The following is a 23400-nucleotide window of genomic DNA, read 5'->3' as shown; positions in this document are numbered from 1 at the left end:
GATTTTACTTAACAAAACTGTTTTATATGCATGAGGTTTTAGAGTGGGTGGAAGAGTTTTGTTTTGTTTTTTTTTTCCTGTACATAGCTTTAAAGATTATCACCACCACCAACTGGGTGTATAGAATTGATCTTGCTATCTATATACAGTGTAAATAAATGACATTTGGAGGTGCAACACTAGTGGTTTTAGCTATTTAAGAACAACCTTTAAGGCCCAAGATATGTAATATTGCTAAAGTATAATTAGAATCTGGCATAATTAGAATCTGAGGAGTGGCTACTTAGGGGTGAGTTACATAATTAGCTATGTCCATTCATTTGTTTTCATGACTGTATATTATTCCACCACATGAAAATAATTAATTTTAGTTACAGTCCCGTGTTGACCATTTCCATTATCTAGTTTCCTTTTTTTGGGGGGGTGGGGGAGTCATTATTACTGATATTCTTATAGATAATGGTGCCGTGAACATTCTTCTATTATAGTAAAATACACATAAAATAAAATTTACCATTTTAAGCATTTTTAAGTATACAGCAAAGTGGTGTTAAGTACATTCAACACTGTGTGCAACCATCACCACTGTCCATCTCCAGAACTTTTTCCCATACTGAAACTGTACCCATTAAACAGTAATTCCCCATCCCCCTCTCCCCTCCCCACCCCCTAGCAACCACTACTCTACTTCCTGTCTCTATTAATTTGTCTATTCTAGGTACCTCAATTAAGTGGAATTATCAATATTTGTCCTAATGTGTCTGGCTTATTACACTTAGCATAATGTCTTCAAGGTTCATCCATGCTGTAGGATATACCAGAATTTCCTTCTTTTTAAAGGCTGAATAATATCCCTTTGTATGTATATACCACATTTTGCTCATCCATTCATCTGTCAGTGGACACTTAGGTTGCTCACACCTTTGGCTATTGTGAATATAATGCTGCCATGAATACTGGTATACAAATATGTGTTCAAGTCTCTGCTTTCAATTCTTTTACATGTACATCCAGAAGTGGAATGCTGCATCATACAGTAATTCCATGTTTAATTTTTTGAGTAACTACCATACTATTTTCCACGGGGGCTGGACCATTTAACATTCACACAAGTCAATCCACAAGGGTTCCAATTTCTCCATTTCCTCTCTAACACTTTTGTTTTCTGTTTTTTTAGATAATAGCCATCCTAATGGATATGAAGTGGTATCTCATTGTGGTTCTGATTCACATTTCCCTAATGATTAGTGATGTTGAGCACATTTTCATGTGCTCATTGGCCATCTTCTTTAGAAAAATGTCTTAAAATCTTTTGCTCATTTTTGAATTAGGTTGCTTGTGTTTTGTTGTTGTTCAGTTGTAGGAGTTCTTTATGTATTTTGGATATTAATCCTTTATCAGATATGTGATTTACAAATACTTTCTCCCATTCTATGGGTTGTCTTTTTACTCTATTGATAATGATTATTTCTTTACATGTCTACAGAGTGATTATTCTTGTATATGTCTCCAGAGTCCTTATGTAAGCGCTTATCTAGAGAATATACTAGGAGTTGCATTTCTGGTTATTGTATCTTCAGCATTTCTAAATTTTACCAAATTGTTTTCCAAAATAGAGGTACCAAGTTACATTCTCACCAGTAGTTCCCCTTGACCCATATTCTTAGTCATACTTGATATTATCAGAATTTTTAAAATTTTGCCCATCTCACAGGTATGAAATGATATGTCCTTGTGGTTTAATTGTAGGTGTGAATACAAAATGGTACAGGCATTTTGGAAAACAGTATCTTTTAAAATTAAACCTTACTTTCCATAAGACACAGCACTCCCAGTCCTAGGTATTTACCCAAGATAAAAGAAATTTATGTCCTGTACATGAATATTAAGAGCAGCATTATTTGTAATAGACACAAAGTAGAAACAACCCAAATGTCCATCAACTGATGAATAAAAATGTGGTATATGCATACAGTGGAATATTATTCAGTAATAAAAATGAACTACTGATATATGCCACAATATTATGCTGAGTGAAAGCCACACCAAATACAAAGTAACACAAAAGACTACATTATTGGATGATCTCATTCATATGAAATTCTAGAAAAAGGTAAAACTATAGTGACCGAAAGCAAATAAGAGGTTGCCTGGAGCTGGGATTGGGGATTGACTGCAAAGGGGCATGAAGAAACTACAGGTTGATAGAACCGTTTCGTGCCTTGATTGCAGTATATACAAATAACAAATTTAATCAGACTGTATACTTAAAAACGAGTCAATTTGACTGTATGTCAATTATATTTTAGTTAAGTTACTTTAAAAAATTACAGGTTAAGTTCAAATCTCTCTTGATTGTGAACAGATTTTACTTCTGAAATAATTAACACAACAAACAAACAAAAGACCTACGGAGATGCTTTCAGAAATTGACAAGTACACAGGCCTTTCTCTATATTTCTCATATATTTCATGAAAGCTGAAACTTGTAAACATGAAAAGATTTGAATGAACCAGGCTGTGGCTGATGAAAAATCCTTGGAATCATACATCAGCATCTCTCCCCAAATCTTTCAATAGCTTACAATGCTTTTCAACTTCCTTCAGCACAGGTTTCCAAAGTAAAATATTCTGTTTTGATATAAGTATCTAATAAGGAGTTTGCAATTAACATATACACACTACTATATATAAAATAGACAACCGACAAGGACCTACTGTATAGCAGGGGTCCCCAACCCCCGGGCCACAAACTGGTACCGGTCTTTGGCCTGTTAGGAACCGGGCCGCACAGCAGGAGATGAGCAGCGGGCTGGCCAGCAAGCAAAGCTTCATCTGCCGCTCCCCAGGGCTCCCTGTCGCTTGCATTACCGCCGGAACCATCTCCCTCACCCCGCCCCCAGTCCGTGGAAAAACTGTCTTCCACGAAACCGGTCCCTGGTGCCAAAAAGTTTGGGGCTGGTGCTATATAGCACAGCGAACTATACTCAGTATTCTGTAATAATATATATGGGAAAAGAATCTGAAAAAGAATATATAAACATATATGTATAACTGAATCACTCTTCTGTACACCTGAAACTAATACAACATTGTAAATCAACTATATTTCAATAAAAATTCTAAAAAAGTATCTAGTTATTTGCTTGTATTTTAAGATTCAGTTCTTTTTCTAAATAGTGAACTTCTGAATAGCTTATATTTCCTCATACTAAGTTGCTTGGATTCCAAAGAGTGATCCCTCACACAGAGCATTAAACAGTGACTTTCTTCATTCTTATTTAATTTATCTGAAAAATCTCAGGACATTCTCTTGTTAAAAGAAATATTACTTGATTTCTTTTTTGTCCAATTAGCGAATAAGGAAGGGTAGAGACACATAACAGTCATACAGTGGTACCATTATATTAATGTTTTTGAACAGGTACTGATTAATTTTGTCCAAAATTTTAAAAATAATAAGACCTAATTATAGAAAGCAGGTAGAAACTTATGAAAAGCAGTTTTAAAGATACTCTTACTGTACCATAAAAGGCAAGAGGTATTCTGAGAATGCAGATTTAAAAAAAAAAAAAAAGTTGAAAAAAAATGAATGGCAAGTCTGTGTGCTCGTCCCCATGACAGAAGTCAGGAAAAGCAAAATCTAAGCTTTGGTTTGTGGGAGAGAAGTAAAGCACATGTTGTAAGTAAGGCTGGTATTGTGCTTTTCCTTTCTAAAGAGGAGGGGGGCAGCTTTATAGTATGGGCTATCATATAAATAACAGAGTACTCTGTTATTTTGTAGTTAGTTAACCAGTATTTATAACAATGTAGATTATTTTTCATGTGTGCTATTATATAAAAGCCATCTCCCCCCTACTCTCCACCCCATTTTTCCCTATTTTCCTCCCTGTCTCTTGTTTTAGTATTACAAAGTTCTGTATTTGGCAACTAGCTCATCAGGCCCTCAAGGACTAAAGACATATGTTTTTGGTTTTGTTTTTTGCGGTACGCGGGCCTCTCACTGCCGTGGCCTCTCCCGCAGCGGAGCACAGGCTCCGGACGCGCAGGCCCAGCGGCCATGGCCCACTGGCCAAGCTGCTCCACAGCACATGGGACCCACCCGGACCGGGGCACGAACCCGCATCCCCTGCATCGGCAGGCGGACTCTCAACCACTGCGCAACCAGGGAAGCCTGAGACATGTTTTATTTCTCTTTATCCCTGCAAAGCATCTAGCACAAGGCTCCACAAAAAATAATCAATAAATGTGGCCAACTTGCTGCCCAAATACTAGCTAAAATGTATTTATATAAATACTTCTTAGATTCCCTAAAATTATTAGGGATAATTGGATGCTCAGAGTTTTATTTGAATATTAACTGCTTATAAACCCCCTTCCATGGTCATCAGCCCTCCTTCTTAAAGTTCTGCCATGCCTTCATTAGTATGGTTTCATTGGACAGGAAAATCAGTTTGTAAGATAATCACTCACATCCAGTCACAGTAGCCACATTTTTTTGAACAACAGTCTCATACAGGGTCGAAATCCCCTTTGAACAAAGCTTTTATAGAGTAAAAAGGCATTTGTCTTCAAGCTTCCTAATTATATTCACTAAATGCTGTTCATGTTGTCAACTTTCCCCCACTGTGAGAATTACAAAATCAGTCATAAGATTAAACTCAGAAAATGACTAAAGCAATTCACAGAATACTAAGCCAGCTGGGTTCATTTAAATCCTCTATGGAAACAGTCTTTGTGGTGAACCTAGCAAGACCTACAGCTAGTCCCATAAATCATCATTTTTTTGGTCTGCTCCAGTGCTGAAATTATTTATTGCCACTCCTGATATATGGGAGACTCATCAAGAACCAAAAAAAAAGCTTTTTTATAAACTAGAGAATTATTCATCTCTGCCAGCCATACTATCCAATAGAACAGTTAACTATATCCATTATTGTTTAGTCACAATGACTTCAATGAGTATCTTTATGGCACAGTATTAAGTTGACTGTGTTTTTCATATCAATGTAAGAAGATAAAATTTTAAAAATGAAATAAAATACAGATGTATTCGTTGTTTTTGTTTCCTTGAAATGAGTCTGTATTTAATGAGTCATAAACAAAGCCATACATGAGTCCCCTACTGGAAACAAATTATACCCCTCACTATAGTTCTCTATACAAATATATATTGTTGGCTTTTTAAATAATTATTATTGGCAGAAGATAAGGAGCATAATATGGCAACTCGTACTTTGCATTTTTAAAAGCTCTTTACAAGTTTGTCAATTTACATGTAAGAAGTATTTAACTCAATCTTATTCCTCTCTGATCATCCAATTCTGAAAACCATTGCTGAAACTTTCTCACTCCTTCATTCTCTCTCTTATTTTGTCTCTCAATCTCTCTCTCCCACTCTCATTCTCTCTCTACACACACACACACACACACACACACACACACACACACACTTTTTGATTGGGTCTGGCTTTTAATTCCTTTTTCTCAGTCCTTCCCCTAACATAAAACTTTCAAAAATTGGACTCTCTTCCATATCGAAAAGATCATGTGTTTGCGTAGGGGAGTACAGTAACTAGGCATAACTAGTCCACAAGGCAAGTGTGTATGTATGTACAATATATATTCATGTTACCCCTCATATCAAGTTATCTAGACTAATGGAAGGCAGATTTAACTGTAACACAGAGAAGTTAAAACCAGGGCTAGCAGCATAGGCATCACAATATTAAGAATTACAGTTAAGAGTCTTGGGTGTGTGTGTGTGTGTGTGTGTATGTATGTGTTTAGAGGACAGAACATTTTCACATATATAAGTAAAATAGAAAAAAATATTGAGAGGGAAAAAAAAATGTTTCCAAAGCAGCCTGTATTGACAAGGAATACTAATCAAGTCTGTATTAGACAAATTACATTTATAAACTACTGTTCTCCAGAGAATTTAATAAACTGAAAATTGGGGGAATATAATGAAGTTTTCACACAACCTATAGTGTTGTAAATGTGATAATATCTAAACAGATGCAATCAAATTCTGAGAAAACAAACAAGTGTTACATTTAAAGTATTAGCTGACTAACTTGTAGCAATGAAGGTAAATTAATGAATATTTCAACTTAGAGAAAAATCTTCAAATAAGCTCATGGAAACTCTGTATTTTTAGAGGGAAGCAGGAAAATAAATGTGTGAGTCTGTTTCTTTTCATCAGAGCTCAAGATTTCAAAAAAGGTATTCTCATAGACATATATTTCATAACTATACCAATTTGAAGTACATCTACAAAATAGGTTAATCCCTGTGCCTAACATGATCATATAGTTTTATCCCTGCTGATACAGCAGTCAGTCTTTTCTCCCATCTCAATTCTGTAACATAGGCTACAGAGAACAAGAAAGATACAATGCATCTCCACATTAACATAAATCTGGAAAATGTTGTGACCATTTGGAATAATTGAGATATCTATCTTAGAAGAAAGCACCTCTAAAGACAGAAACACACACTACCTTCATCAAGTTTTCTTTCTACTTAAGGAGTCAATCTGTATGTGCACACCACTATAGCATAGGGATATAAAGAGACTAGGTACCTTACATCTTAGAAGTGGAAAAAAAGCTGATTTTCAAACTGAAGGACAATCTTCAAAGCATTTGGTAGCGTATTCACGGGATTACAAAATTAGGGAGACGGGTTCATATGTTCCCAACTCTTAGAGGGCTGTATTTTTAAAAAGAGAACCTCAGAAGTAGCCTGTGTTTCCCTCAGATTTTTAAATGGCATGAAGGACACTGGTGGTGAGGACTCTGGATTGGATTTCTGAGCTGGTATCCACACATCTTGATTACTGGAGAAATGAGACGACTGAAGCAATCTTTCAGTATTACCATTTGCCCATGTGCACAAGTCCACATGCACTGATTAATAATATGTGCTTGAGGGCTTCCCTGGTGGCGCAGTGGTTGAGAGTCCGCCTGCCGATGCAGGGGACGCGGGTTCGTGCCCCGGTCCGGGAGGATCCCACATGCCGCGGAGCGGCTGGGCCCGTGACCCATGGCCGCTGGGCCTGCGCGTCCGGAGCCTGTGCTCCGCAACGGGAGAGGCCGCAACAGTGAGAGGCCCGCGTACCACAAAAAAAAAAAAAAAAAAAAAAAAAATCATAAAAAATAATATGTGCTTGAGGACATATAAGTAATAACATATGGGAATTAAAAGAACTTATGGAGAATTGTTTCTTTAAACAAATAAATTTAGAGTTCTTTAAATTTAAACATTTCTGCATTTACTGACAAGTAATATTAATGCTTGCCCTTTGAAAATCACAACTTTGGGTATACTGATTTTTGTGAAGAACTACAGGAAACAAAACCCTTGACACAGTTATAAAAACTGAATCTAAAATGTCACCACTGACATAGTCACACAAGGGTTGAACATTCATCTTTTCAACACTGAATGGTTCTCAATGATGAGAACCCATTAAGCACAATACAATACAACACAAAGGATTTAAATAAAGGTCGACCATCAAATAAGCTGAACAAAGAAAACCATTTAACATTAAGAATGATATCCTGTCCTTATGTCATTCTATGGTGCTTAGTTATTTCAGAGGTCGACAATGGTGAATGTTCTTGCTTCAGCGTAATATAATGAGGCACAGACAAACCCTTAACTTGAGATGTTTGTGTCTATTGGTCATGAATTATGAACGAATGATATGGTGTATCACTGTTTTATGTGGTGACATTTTAAAATGCAAAGTAACATGAGTGACCACCTCTGTATTTTGCTGTAGCTTTAGATCTTATATCACTGACTATAACAGGTGAATCATAGAGATCACCAGCTGAAAACTCTGCTGCAAAGAGCCCACAGGAAGGAAGGCTAAAAGGACCCACAGGGAAAAAAAGGAAAGCTTGGTAAGAGGACCTAACATTCCATCCAACCCTGTTCTTGACAGAGAATCTAATCTTCCCTTACACAGAATTGTTCCAGGACAAATTATCTCCCTCAAAGCAATTTTCTTCCTAGCAAATTATCAATCACATCTCCCCCAAATCCAAATAATGCCATACACCATCTTATAGGAAAAAGCATATTTGAGTGAAGCAAAAGAGATCATCAAATTCTAAAAACTACCTTGAGCCACTGAAATAATTTGAGTCCCAGGAAAAGTGGGATGCTAACTTTGCCTCCAATACTGAGTGATCCTGGGTAAGCCATCTCTCTGGAGAACAGATGTTCATTTGTAGAAAATATGTATTGAGAAGAGCAGCCAACCCTGCCTCCACAAAACGGATATGGTCTGAGAGCCTGTACATACAAAGCAAGTGATTGCTCTATAATTATGCAGATTATTAGGTGTTATTTTATTACAAATATATAGGTTCCATTACCCGGATACATTAAAATCTATTAGAGGAAGACAAACTTTCTATTAATATTCCTCCAATGACTTCGAGTTCAATTTGAATAATAAAAAAGAGAGATTCCTCATTTTACAAGCTACTGGAGAGTCAAGAAAGTGCACCTGTGATTTTCCCCATTTTCAGTACTCTGTAAGGGGCAGAGTTGGTTCTGTAATGCTTCCAGGAAATGAGCCACATATGACTAAACCTTCTGTTACAATTTAGCGAGAGGCAGTGTGTTGCAAGGTTTTGGACACAGAAAACCTAGATTTAGGCCCAAACTTGGACATTTACTAGCTTTCTGATCTTGAAAAAAATTGCATAACCTCACTGGGTTTTAGTTTTCTAATTTGCAACATGGCGTTAATAATAATAAACCTCTCTGAATCACAAGGGATACATCTAAACTGTAAAAGCAAAGGCAACCAAGTGTGTAGACTAGTGACCAGGATTTATTGACCTTTGCTAAGGTGTCTTTCAGTATATTCTACAGTGGTTATTTTCAACAATATCTTTGGTTTTAAATTAATAGTCCCATATTTATTTATTAACCCATATTTGAGGGTGAATTTTTGGTTTATATTGATAGCAAATAATACATTTTTATGTTTTTACAACTAAACCATAGCATAGTGTTACACTTACATATTTAATACTTTCGCTGGTAAAAATATACACTCTATATCTGTGAGACACTAAATTCACTTTAAAAAATGCTAATACTTATGTTGAACACTCACAACAAATCCTTTTATTTAATCAAATTGCCTACCTTTCATTCAATAGTAATCTATTGAGGGCTTCCTATACAATAGACACTGGAGATAAAATGTAGAATAAAATAATAACCACCCTCCATGAGTTCTGAGTCTTTAGAGAGAAAGAGAGATAAAATAATTAAAGTGCAGTGTGAACAGTCCTACAATAATTATACTCACAGTGTGTAGTGGTAACCAGAGAAGTAGAGCTAAAGGGTAAAAAACAGATGAAGAAGAGTAGCAAAGGACATTATAAAAATGCAAAAGGCAAGCTGTTCCAGTTACATGTTTTTAAAAAAAGGGTGAGAGAGAGAAAGAGAGAAAGCGTAATCAGGAGGCCAAGACTCTACCTCTAGTTTCATAACTAAAGTGACCAACTGTCCCAGTTTGCCTAGGACTGTCCCAATTTTAGTAGTGAAAGTCCTGAATCCCAGGAAAGCTCTTAGTCCTGGGTAAACCAAAACAGTTGGTCACTATATCCAGCTTTATGAACCTGACTGTCACCCAGTAAGAAGGTGGCTGTATGCAATTCAGAAAGTAAGCCCTCACCATATACCAACCAGGCTAGCATCTTGATCTTGAACTTCCAATCTCCAAGACTGTGAGAAAATAAATTTCTGTTTTTTTTTGTTTTTTATGACATTTTTTTTTTTTAACATCTTTATTGGAGTATAATTGCTTTACAATGGTGTGTTAGTAAATTTCTGTTGTTTAAGCCACCCAGCAGCCTACAGTATTATTTTACAGCAGCACAAGCTGACCAACACACCAACCAAAGTATTTCACTTCTCTAATGGTCAGTTTTCTCATCTGCCGGCTGAAGGGGCTAGATTAGATACTTTCTAATGTTGAGGTTCTAAGTTTAGATAGAGATAATCCACATCATTTCAGCTAAAAACTATTAGATACTGTAAAATTTTTAGAATACTTAGATGTAATTTTTTGCTTAGATCTTTTATAGATTTTCTCTTGAATTACAAATTTCTAAATTGTGCTTCCATAGACAGCAGTCATTTTCCTTACAAATCACATTTTCTGGTACATTATATTTCACACTGAAACTGAACCTAATTCACTCTACATCTTACAACTTCTCTAGGGGAGATAGATGTCTTCTTTTGTATATTTGGGGAGATATCTGTAATACTCTGCCACTAATACCATGTGATGACCTCTAGGAAATAAGGCCTTTATGTTACATTCACTTTACATAAATGATGAATCTTAGAAAAAAGTAGCAAAATTACATTACTCTATTAACCCTACTAAATTAAAGTTAGATATCTAAAATTTTCTCCACAGTAAAACTAAATGTTTTCTTCAGGTCCTTTGTATGCCATATTTAACATCTGTACAAAAACACATCATTATACCATATCATAATTTGTTATGTCTCTCTGTCCAACTAGAATGACTGGAAAGTCACAGTATGGGTGAAGGAGATATTAACTCAAGGCAGAAAAACAAAGGTTTTTGGCCTTCATAAGTTATAAAATGGGCTGTGAGTGATTTTCAAAAAAAAAAAAAGTTACAGAGGCAAGATACTGAAGCTAGGGCTTCCCTGGTGGCGCAGTGGTTGGGAGTCTGTCTGCCGATGCAGGGGACACGGGTTCGTGCCCCGGTCTGGGAAGATCCCACATGCCGCAGAGCGGCTGGGCCCGTGAGCCATGGCCACTGAGCCTGTGCATCTGGAGCCTGTGCTCCACAATGACGGGAGAGGCCACAACAGTGAGAGGCTCGCGTACTGCCAAAAAAAAAGATACTGAAGCTAGTATACAAATTACTCAAAATCTTCTCACAACCTGCCTACCAATGTTATTTGTTTCCAACATACACCCAATATTCCAGGTAGTTTTCTAATTCATCTTCAAACACATCATGATTATTCCTAGTCATATACCATCATTAAAAAGAACTACTACCATTTTTAACACTATAATTCTTCAAAGTACTGTGACAAAGATCGTTTTATTTGACCCTGAAAACAGCCCTATAAAAATAAAAAAGGGTCACTGTATACTTCCTCATGTATAGATGAGGAAACAGGTTTGGAGAGAGTAAGTGACTTGGCCATGAAAATTTAGCTAGCGATGGGCAAAATGGAAGCTAAAATGTAAGTTCTAAGGCCAGTGTTCTCCCATCTTGTAAGGTTATGGCTTCTTCCCTTCGTATAACTTAATTATACCTATCCTTCAAGATCCTTCTGTTCTAATTTATGAATAACACTCACCGCCACGCCCATCACCAAAAATTCCTCCCTCCTGAAGTCCTGCTAATCTGAAAGTAATCTCAATGGCCATTAATTTTTATATTCATTGCTAGAAGTATATTGTGACATTACATAATATTCTGTATGTATATTTCCTGGCTACTCAACTGTATCACAAGCTCCTTGAGCTTTCTGTGTGTCTTCTGTAATGTTTGTATCCCCTGGTATACCGACCATCTGTTTTGTTTTGCCTTTGTTTGTTCAGGCCTGGTTTTTATCCCTTCACCTACCCCTAACCTTCGGTATCCTCATCCTTGGTAACAGCCTCTTTTATGGCATGACCAATCATCCATCACAGTAGTCTTGGTAGCACTGTCAATCAAGGTTCTTTGCCCTCCCTTGGACAAAGGGTATTCTGATAATCTACGCCAGGCCAATTGGTCTCTCTTTCTAATTAGAATTTGAATCAAATACAAGGAAAGGAGGAAGAAAATGGAATATACCCCAGAGGCAACTTCCTGGAAAGACTTTCCATTCATTCCTGCTCTCTGCATTCTCAAAGCTGACATAGTTGCTACTCTTTTAAAGGCCAAGTTCTTCAGCCTTTCCTCAGTTTCTGGCTGAGCTCCTTATAAATTCTATTTTTTGCTTAAATCAGGCAGAGTCACTTTCTGTTGCTTGCAAAGATCCTTATCTGATATACCCACAAAGCTTAGTGCCTAGGGAGTGCTAAGTATTTTTAAATGTTTCATTCTTATGTAAATTATATGTTATTACACACTGAAAACATAAACAACAAATGGCCCTGAAGTACAACACTGCTATTGGTTAGAATTTTAATAACCAACAGGCAAGCAGGGGCCAAGCTAACATTGGAAACTCATCTGCATAGAAATGACTTTTATTCCAGTTCAGCACCCTGGACTGGTGACTCACAAGTGATAATACACTGCTGCAAATGAACAAAGTATTTTGTGGTGAGGGTAGTACTTATAGTAATGGTACCCTTTAGTGATATTTGACATTTAAGTTAACCCGTCTGTTTTCCTTTTCTTCCCAAATATTATAGGAGTTAATTGTGACCATCTGAATTTTTAATATTACTTTACTACAAAAAACATCTGATAAGTTTAACTGCTTATGTTGTGGTTCCTTTTTAACTAGGTGAATATTTTAACATAATCTATAGCTTCATGTGAAAAGCAGTAGATTACAGTTTTAAGTTCACTGAGAAAAGAAATTATCATTAGAATATTAATTAGGTAAATGGTATCATTTTAAAAGCATAATCAGTGCCCTGCAAAGAAAGTTCTCTCTGCTATTTTTTTTAACAACAACAACAACAAAAAAAACAAACACTGAGAGAAATCGACCAAGTAATCTTTTACAACATAACTGGAATTTAACACCAATTCTAGCTAATCATATATCAGTAGTTAACTCAGTTTCGAACAGTTTATAAACCTAAGCTAACTATTTCTATGTACTTCAGTAAATTTCTGTCATTTCAGACATTTACATCTACTCAGAATCGTTTGTATTCCAGGAGCATCCTTTTAATCCTAGATATTGTGGGAATACCATACATCTATATGATATTTCTTTCTTAATGACAAGTATTTCCCTGAAGATAAAAATCCTACTGAAAAGTGGGAGAGGGCAGAAGATTTTTAAACATTCACTTCTTTCTCTTTTAGAACATCTATTACTACATGCTAGTATTTCCTATAAGATTATTTTTTATTTTATTTGAAGTTGGCAAAAATCTTTGTGCTGAATCCTTTGATCATACCTCTAAGTGATAGATGTCGGACCAGTGCTGTGTGGAAGAACTTTTATTTGACAGGTAGATGACAGGAAGAAGCCTTTCTCCAAAATACAAGATGCAACTGTACAATCCTTCTGTGAGATTAATATAATCTTTTGTTCCTATGTATAAATGACGTATTCATTCTTGCCTCAAAAATATCAGTTCATGTAATTAATTTGAATAGTGTGAAATTAAGACACTTAAAAAAGGTACATATTTGTTCAAATTAGGATAATTTGTTTTAAATGTCTTTTTTATATGAATTAAATGTGAAATAGGTAACAATACAAATTTCCAATGATATTTTCTCTTAATTTATAATATTTTTGTAATCGCCAACCAAGAACACTTTAAGATTCACTCACTGTGCCTATAGTGTACACTCTAAACAAGTAGCATCTTGATAAAAGATGCTTTTACTAGTGTTGAGTATATGATGTGCAATAAAATGAAAAAGTCTTAAATATTTAGTTTATCCTACAAATCGGGGTGTAAGTTATTCTAATTTATTACAAGCATAGCCTTATTCTTGTTGGTATTATCAAATAATTGCACATGTCCCCTAATATCATAAGAAGAGGGACCAAAAATATTTTTTTGACAAAAATGTAGCATGCCAGACCATCTTCCCTATCTTCCTTGCTTTCCTTCCTTACACCCCTCAAAAGTAAATCGGGAGTAAACAGATACAATTTCATTATGCATCCTAGTATCTACAAATGTTATTCTTTATGTCTGTCCGGGTGAGAACTACCAGGAGCAAATCATTTTTGATACATATTAAAATGCTAGTCCATGTACATGTAATGTACATCTATTTAATGCATGAATAGAAAAGAAATTTATATCCATTCCTAGATTGGGGATTCTTGTAATAATATACTTCAAGAACTAACCAAAGTTCTGTAATGTTTTCAGAGGTGAAAGAAAAAAAAAAAGTGAAACAATGCTGAGATGTCAAAGATACATCGCTTGTTTTCAGACTTATTTTTGTCTCCAGCTTTCTTACAGGCCTTCCCCTCAGAGTCTGTTCAGTTTTCTTGTGTAACAGACAGATCTTTTCCTTTAATAAGGTGGTTTGCGCTAGCCTAGAAATGGACATATACCATCACTTTTGCACTTGTCTGTTTCTTTGTTTACTTTTCACAAGAATGAAAGCGTAATCAAAACAATAAAACGATTATCACTTGATTTTTAAAAAACTTTTAGTTAATGCACTAGATACCTAGTATAAGTTTAATAACACAACACTATTCAACAATAAAGAGTATTATTTTCTTGGAGGAGAAAAAGCAAAGCATATTCAGAAGGCAATTTCTGGCTATCACCTCATTGAATTTAGCTCCTCAAATACTTTTTGGAGAGACATAAAGTAAGTTTGAAGGGACTGAAATACAAGATTGCATCTACTTTAAAAAAGCAATGTTTTTTGGACCTAAAAACTCCAGAAAGATTTGATCAGCAAGAGTTGAGTACTATACTACAAAAGAATTTGCAGTCTTTGAGATTTTACTACAGTAAGGTTTTAAAAAATCATTTATCTGTTTTAATTTAGATACAATTCACGTGCCATAAAATTCATCCTTTTAAAGGATACTTTTTTGGGCTTACATACTATTGCTATTTAAAGTGACCCCTCCCGCAGATGAGATTATTGCTGTAAATTGGCATTATAAAGTGTTATCTTACCTTACAGAGAAAGTTGATCTTAAAACCCAAAGACTGGGCATTTCTTGAGCCTGAGTTCATGTAGTTTCCAACCAAAAGAACTAACTCTAAAAGTCTGTTAAAGCTTTCACTTTTCTTCAGTTCTTCACATGCCAGAGTTACTGCTATGATGCTTGGTTTGATGTTGCTTACGTGTTCTTCAAATGTGAGCTTGAAAAGAATGCTGTTGAGACGAGGACGCAACATTTTCACTGAGCTCATCTGTAAGATAAGGAATGCTGTATAAGAATATATATATATAAAAAAAAAAGAATATATATATATAAAGCCCGTTATTTTTCTCTCTAGTGGGGATCATTTTAGAGACAATACTGTAAAACTTCTGAATAAAATGAATTCTCTCTGGGTTTTAACAAATATTATTCTACTTTGTTTTAGACATTTCAAAGGAATATTATTTTCAAAGTTTAAAGAAATAGCTGTTCAGTTTTAAAGGAATAAATGAAATCATCCTTACTGCATTAAGAAAATATTATTGAAGCTAAACAGTTGCTGTATGTTAACTGCATAATCATTAGTCATCAATAGCATTTAAACTGCCAAAAATCTGTCCCTGAGGCAAACTACGAAAATGTACAAACATGACATTGAGTTGAGTGAATAGTTGGGCCACATATAAAAAATGTACATGATGACAGAAAATGTAAGTGCAACCACATTTCCTAAAAAAATTTACATATCAGTATGCTGTCTGAAACCAGAAGACTAGCTCTGATTGAGCATTTAATAATTTTAAACCTATGATTTCTATTAATAAAATGTATTAATTATTTATATATGCTCTAAAGAATTTCACCTACTTGACAGAATGTTGATGTTAAATAATTAAGTTATGGTAAAATCACATGAACTTACTTTTAAGTACATTATTCAAGAATTCTATATTGGTTTTCTTCAAAACAGTTCAACTTAGGTTTTAATTAATTGTTTCATAGTATCGGTGCACATTCTCTATTCCCTTTGGTATAGCTCCTACGATAATAATTTCTTTTAGTCTTTAATTCCCCAAAGCTCCAAGTCATTTCACTAGTTTTTATTCACCAAAGGAATTCTGGGAGACAGGTGAGGGGAGGGTAGACACATAAGAACATAAGCACACACACAATGAAATTATTAACAATCCTAATTACATTTATTCTTTTTACATATATAGCTTAGTTTTCTTTTTATATACAAATGCCAGGCACAGTGTAGGCATGAGATATCTGTAGACAACATGAAAAGCATTTGACAGCATAAACAAGAGTCTTTAAGCTACAAAGAACCCTTCAAAAGCAGCAAAATGAGCTGCTGAATAGACCCTATCTGCTCTAACACAAAAGCAAAGCATAATTTATCATTTTAACTCTTTGAAATGAATTTTCACATTAACCACGGGTGTCTGCCTGTCCAAAAATTAACCTTTGCCGTCTGCTAATCCCCCATATGCTTTCATGCTTTTTATAGGCAGATTATGCTGGGAATATCCGCCTGTTACTATATCTACATAAGTCAGATCACTTATCAATAGCTTTTTTTTAATACGATCAGGGTAGTATTCAAAGCATTCTACTGGGACTTCCCTGGCAGCGCAGTGGATAAGACTCCATACTCCCAATGCAGGGGCCCAGGTTCAATCCCTAGTTAGGCAACTAGATCCCACACGCATGTCACAACTAAGAGTTCGCATGCCACAACTAAGGAGCTCTGGAGCCGCAACTAAGGAGTCCACCTGCCGCAACTAAGACCCGGTGCAACCAAATAAATAACTAAATAAAATCTTCAAAAAAAAAAAAAAAAGCATCCTACTGTTTCTTCAGTACTTGCATGGTAAGTATAAGACACCATCTACTCACAAAAAGTGTCCAATATAACTCAAAACTCACAACACAATCACTTGAAAACTATAGCTAGCGATAGAACCAGCTCATGATTCTAAATGGGTAAACAGAAATTAAGTGCTGGAGATGTTCACTGAAAGAAGAGAAAACTTTAAACTCTATGACTACAATGTTTATTGAAGGCTACACAGTAGAGGGGATACAAATGGATAAATAGATGAAAATTAAACAAGTAGAAAGAGAGAAAAAAAGCGAGCGAGCAAACACAAACGGAGACCAAAAGGAAGTTGTGAGAAAAGGTTTATAGGTTAGGAATATATGAGGTATATACCTAGGGGCAGAATTTAGATCAAAGTACCTTAAGATTCCATGTAAAGGCCATAAAATTGGAAGCTAACCACACCAAAGTCTACGTCTCCATGAATGTGCAAATCTCCATGTGTATGTTTGTGTGGGAATCTAAGTTTCTATGTCATTTTCTGCCTTCATTTATGCCTCTACCACTGTCTCCAAATGCTTTCCCACTTAATTTTTCCTTTATTTTCACTGTTAACTGGCTATCATTAGCACAGAAGCATGTTTCCTATCATTTTATATGTTTAGGAAGTAGTGGTTTTTCAGTCTCCCTGATGGTTAAAAAAGCTATATAACTACTTTGACCAGGTGCTAGTCACCATATACCTGTCCTTCTGCCCATGCTCTGTAGGACTTGTAGGAACCCTGCTCACCAGGGTGGCCTTGGTCTGAGATCCACAAGGAATTTAAACCCTAGGCTTACATAGATTTTCTTTTAGTCTTGCTTCAGTTCTAATACCACTTGTTTTCATTCATATTTGTATCCTTTCTGGGCTTTGTATTTCAATCCTTGGCCTACAAACCCAAAGAGCAGGGATTTGATCTTTTTTTCAATACGAGCTCCAACCAAAATAATGGCCAAAAGTGTACTTTAGTAATTATAATAACAATAATAATGGCGAATGACATTTATTGAGTACTCTGTGCCAGACATTTTTCTACAGATGTGTTATATACATATATGCAGATTTGATTCTCAAAACAACCCTAGGAAAAGGTTATTAGCCTTAGTCTCATTCTAAAGATGAGAAAAGTGAGACACAGAAGTACTAAGGAACTAGCACAGAGTCAAATTGTATGTTGAAGATCTGGAGATTTGAACTCAGGCATTCTGGCTACAGAATCCAGACTCTCAACCACTACACCACGCCGTCTCTTGAGTCATACTGAGAGCAGTATGTATGAGTGGCTGAAGGAGAGATTAGGGGCAGGGATACCATTAGTTAAGTCTTCAAATGGTCTTAGAAACAGGTAATGACCTAGGATGTTGACAGTAGGAAGGGAAAGGAAGCAATAGATACAAGAGGCAGAATTAAGGAAGAAGCAGTGGGACTTAGTAAATGACCAGGTATGGGAGGAGAAAGTCAAAGATGGCTCCAAGGTGTAAAGTCCTTTGTGAGGTAAAATGTTGTTGGCATTAATGAAGGCTGAAGGAGATGCTGATTTGATGCAGTTTACTGTTTGTTTTTTTTTTGGTTTCAGAGAATGAGGATAGATGAATTTGCTTCCCCTGATCTGCTGCCTACACTTCAGTAAGCTAATCAGGGACTAAGGCAGTGGGGGCCGGTAGGGTACAGCTTAGTAGCAAATTCAACCAAAGGACTGAATCTAGAAACTTTTGCATAGTTAGTTAGACTGTGTGAAACTAATCCACCTAATTTTTCTGCTTCAGTTTCCTCATTTGTAAAGTAGGGGAAAGTCCTGTCGAGCAGTCTTGTTTTGATAATTAGGTAGGAGCCAAATAAATGATCCAAATATATTCTTTCTTTCTGTTTTAGTCTCTGCCTCTAGAGTTATGGAAAGGTGAGGTAAACATTGCGAGATTCAGAAGTGAAAAATATTACTTGGATGTTACCAAGACATTTTTATTAGCATTTAAGTGAACTTGGTTCACCATCCTCTCAGACACCAGTGTTTTTTATTATTAACAAAGACACTATTAGATCCCCACTATGAAAACTCCAAATCTTGGAGTCATATTCAAATCCTAGTAAAGACAATGTAATTTAATACCATTCCTTGCCTATATTTTAACCTGAAGAATTTCTTAGAATTGGTTCTTATTTTCAATTCTCACCATTCAAGCTTAAAATTTATGTACTTTAAGGTTGAATTACTAAAATAGACTATTTAAATATGTTCCCTGATCCCTCCAGCCTTCCCCCCTCTAAATCCTCACATGAATAGTAAAATGACACCTCTATAATAGGGAAATAATATTGCTTTCTTGGCATTTTGAGTTTTAGGTATTGTTATGATATCTGATAGCATTTGGAAATTCAGTTCTTGAGTTTAGGAGGAGATAAGTATCAGAGTTGGCAGATTTGGGAGTGACTGGAATAGATGTTGTGAAAAGCAGGTTGTTGATGAGGAGAGTGTATAGAGAGAAAAATCAAAGACTGCACCTTGTGTAGCACCTAGCATGGGTCTTTGCATTTATTAGACATTCAAATATTTGCTGACTGATTTTAAAAGCACTCCTTAGATGACTAACCATTTTCTGGATCTTCTCCCAAGGAGGACAGACAGGTTGTCTATTGAACAAAATTAACAGCCGACGGTAATGTTTTACTGTCCCCAAAATAATGTCTTCAGCTAAGATGTCAAACCAGAAATGCTAGGGAATTAACTTTGTTGAACTGCTGTTACTGGATATAATCTATCATCGTCAACCTGATTCAGGGAAGAGGTTGTGCATCATAAGAGGATCAGAGTTGACCTCTGACTTGGCAAAATTTCTTCCTTCATTTACTCACTAGATTAAAGTTTAGTGCAGAGCAGGTGATAAACATCATTGGTGAAAAAAAAATCCTTGTAAAACAAATGGATGGATGGATGTATTCATTCATACAAACAGAAACTCCAATATCAGCAAAGTGCTGGATTGGGAAGCAGATGCATAGTGTGAAGAGGTATCACAGTAGGCTGATGTGAGGCAGGAGGAGGGTACCCTACTCCCTATGTAAAGTCATTAGCTACCAAATGTGTCATCGCAATGGTATTGCCCAGGCTCAATCTTAGCCCGAATTCAGAGCCCCGTATAACTATTTTGAAGGGTAGGTTCGAGAGAATTTTCCCCTTAATCCTCAGAGAGGGAGAGAAACCATTCTCTACATTCTCTAGATCTATAAGGTACATTGTAGTGGAAGAAACAGGGACTTTTGAGTTATACAGACATGGACTTGAACTATACTTCTGTTACTTTATAGTTATGATCTAATCCAAGTTACTGAATGTTTCTGAGACTTTATGTCCCCATCAGTAAAATGTATTCCTTAAGTCACTCATGCAAGTTGCAGTAAGACTTAAATGAGATCCTATGTGTAACATTACTGTCATGGTAGCTGACACAATGGAAGCACTCTGAAACAATAGCTATTGTTGTTATTACCCTCTTTACTCATCCTCAGAAATTCCTAAGAAGGTACCATGGTCCCTGACTATTCTCCCAAACCTGAGATAAAGTTTCTCTCATCCACAGTTAAGGAATGTGTGTTACCAGGGCTTGGTGAAGAATGTCCCCCATTAACTATTTCACACTTCATAAATATTGTGCAGTGCTCCTTTCAGTCCGTTTCAATGCATAATATACATTTACTATTAGAAATGTTAGCACTGAAAATGTGATACTGTAAAAATCAAGAGGATTATGGAGGAAATAATCTCCTTGTTAATCTTCAGGGTAGATGAAACTATATGGATGCATCTCTTTACAGGAGCCACAAAACAGTATGCTTTGATGATACTAATAGAATTTGCTGCAATCAGAAGTGTGAATTTTTATGATCAGACCAGGGTAGACTGATAGACAATAGTTGAATCTCCATTAGAGGATTTGAGTGTGTAAGGGAATGTCTTGGATAACTGAGCTTAGAAATCATAGGAAGCACTGAGCGACATCCCCAGCCACAGATATAATTATTAAAAGGTGCATGTCTCATAAAGGCATTTGAATGCACCTAAGTGATATAAGGAAATGTAACAAAAAGTTGGCTGAAATGTATGTTTGTTTTTCCTTGTGGTTCCTCGCCGCATTTTAGATGACTGGCATCCTTTGTTTTATAATTCATTCCTTGAAGTGCTGTAGGCTGGTGACCAAGGTGTTGTATTATGTAGGGGATTTTTTTGTGTTACAAGATACTTGTCTGTCAAATCACATCAAGCAGCTATCATTTCTTTAGCTGATCTGCACTATATTAAAAAGAAAAAACTGTACCCTGACGGCTTTAGTGAGAGCAGCTACAAGTGGGTTATTTCCCCAAAGAGTTAGACACAGTTTTGCTTATATAATTTGAATTTTACACACTTCACTAGCTATGCACCTGGTGAATATTGATGTTCTGCCATACTACCATAAGAATCCAGAGAGAAAGAGAAAAGACCCAAGTGTAACAATCGTGTGCGAAGAAGGAGGTAGCCACATGCCACTCCTGCAGTCACGTGTCACTCACCTTTAAGGGGATTTCTGTTTTCATTTTGCATTGCTAAGAAGCACACCTTCAACTGCCATCATATGTGAACATAACTATGATCTTCTAGTGTCTTCAAAATATGTTAAAAATTCATTGGAATTAACAGATATATTTGTAAGAAATATACATTTGTTACAAGGTGTCCCCTCCATACCTAAATACTATTGGGACCCAATGTATGGATACACTGAATATACAGAATAATTTTGTATCAGTGACTATAATTAAGGTGATGATAATGAAGTGACAATAAAGAAGAGTGGATTTAAGTTAGAAAGCAGGCAGAATTGCCTATAAAAGTTGTGAGATTCAGACTCCACGACTGAGCAAATGTCTGCCTGGAAGTATGGAAATAAAGCAAGGACATCTGTGATTCTCTGTTAAATAAATCATTTTACTATCCTATTTAGACATAACCCCCTCCAGACTAGGCTCTCTACTGCTCACTGCTGTACTTTATGCAGTACACCTAGTACTTGGACTGCACAAAATCATCAATACAGGTACATCTGCTGTATGGAGCCAATGGCAAATGTTTGTGTACTAGATATCAGGAGAGATAAGAGCCATGGTTGATCTGTAAAATGAGGCTTTGGAAAAACGGAGTGTTGAAAACTGACTGTACCCCAGAAAAGCAATGATATGCTGATAGAGAATATTTTCCCCAAATAGAATGATATGTGGAAATTATGCATCAACAAACATTTACTCATCTACAGTCTGGAACAGAAAATGGTAACAATGTCGGCCCCAAGAGACACTGGAAACTCAGAAGAATTACACTAAGAATTAGAGCAAGAATTTCAAAACATCCTTCTGAAAACAACTGTCTGAAGCCAAGAACGGCCATCAGAGCATCTGTAATGGTAATGCTATGCTGCTATCTTACGGATTACTGATATATGGAAAAGGAAAAGGGGTTAATTTTTTATTTTTTAAAAATTTAATGAAAAGCAGTCAACAGCAAAATTGATTGACATCCCCAGACTTAATCTGAATATTCAGTTTTCAGGTGGTTTTATTTTACCTCATTTTATTGCAAAAGCTGATGGAAATAAGCAATCTTGTCACAAAATGGACTATTATGAGAAGTTAATGAAATGAACAAGAATCTGAATACATGGATTTGAGAACGAGTCATGGCGAGTCTTCTTTTACTTGATCTCACAATTATTAAACCAGCTTTTTTTCAGATAAAATAAATGTACATCTGGAAGTAAGAGCTAGCATTCATATTTACAGAAGGAATGAAAATAGAAACAATCAAGGCATTACATATCAAAACACTGAACACTTTGAATGAAAGCAGATAAAGAAAAATGCAATTTTCCCAATGAATATGCAAACGTGAATAATTTAATATTAATGGAACAGAAAAGCTACAATTTTCCATCCAAACTAATTGCCTTTGATGATATGTAGGAGAAAAAAAAAAGCTTTTAAGAATTTCCTTTTCACCTGGTTAAGCTATCTTGAATAGAGCTCATAAGCTCTTAGGGGACTTTAAAAAAATTAAAAAGCACACTGACTTTATAGTTGTACTTCCAACAATAGGCATAAATCCACTCCTCCTGCCTTCACATATTTATGTAGAGAAAGAAAAAAGTTAAATGTGCTGTCAGTAGTATCACATAATCTTTGCTTTTCATTATAAATGTTTTTATGCACAAGGCTATCTCAACATCTTTTTATTAGATTATAGCTTTAGAATGTTTTTAATTGAAAAATATGGGTAATTTTTGAGGTCAGAAAAACAAAGTACCAATTACCAAGAGAACTAATTATTGCCTTCTTTTTCTCAGAAGATGTGTTAGTTTAATAGATACACATAGTATGGGTCTCCATCCTCAGTGCAAGACAAGTGGAAGTTTCCGTCACTCTGAGGTTTAAGAACAGCTGAGCTGCAAACACACTCAGAAGAATCTAAAAGCTCCTGCTGGGGGTTCTAACTGGCAGAGCTTTCAAAGATCTGTGCTTTATTCCCAGTAAAGGTACAGCACATAATTACAACAATGTACCAAATTCAATTCTGTGTGAGGCAGGTTGGAGGACAAGTCAGTGGGAAGCTATGCCGCCAATATACCCCCCTAAAGAAAAGGATTATTGATCATAGAAGGTGT

General features: G+C 35.8%; 1 protein-coding gene across 1 annotated transcript in view; it reads right to left on the bottom strand.

Moving 5' to 3' along the window:
- Positions 1–23400, bottom strand: part of DIAPH2 (diaphanous related formin 2) — a 924369-nt gene that overhangs the window by 447810 nt on the left and 453159 nt on the right. Inside the window, 1 exon segment of the mRNA XM_032619577.1 lies at positions 14875–15114. Within this exon segment, the coding sequence (XP_032475468.1) occupies positions 14875–15114 (240 nt within the window).

Source organism: Phocoena sinus, chromosome X (assembly GCF_008692025.1).
Source record: "Phocoena sinus isolate mPhoSin1 chromosome X, mPhoSin1.pri, whole genome shotgun sequence".
NCBI lineage: Eukaryota > Metazoa > Chordata > Mammalia > Artiodactyla > Phocoenidae > Phocoena > Phocoena sinus.
This window is presented reverse-complemented; position numbering and strand designations above follow the sequence as displayed.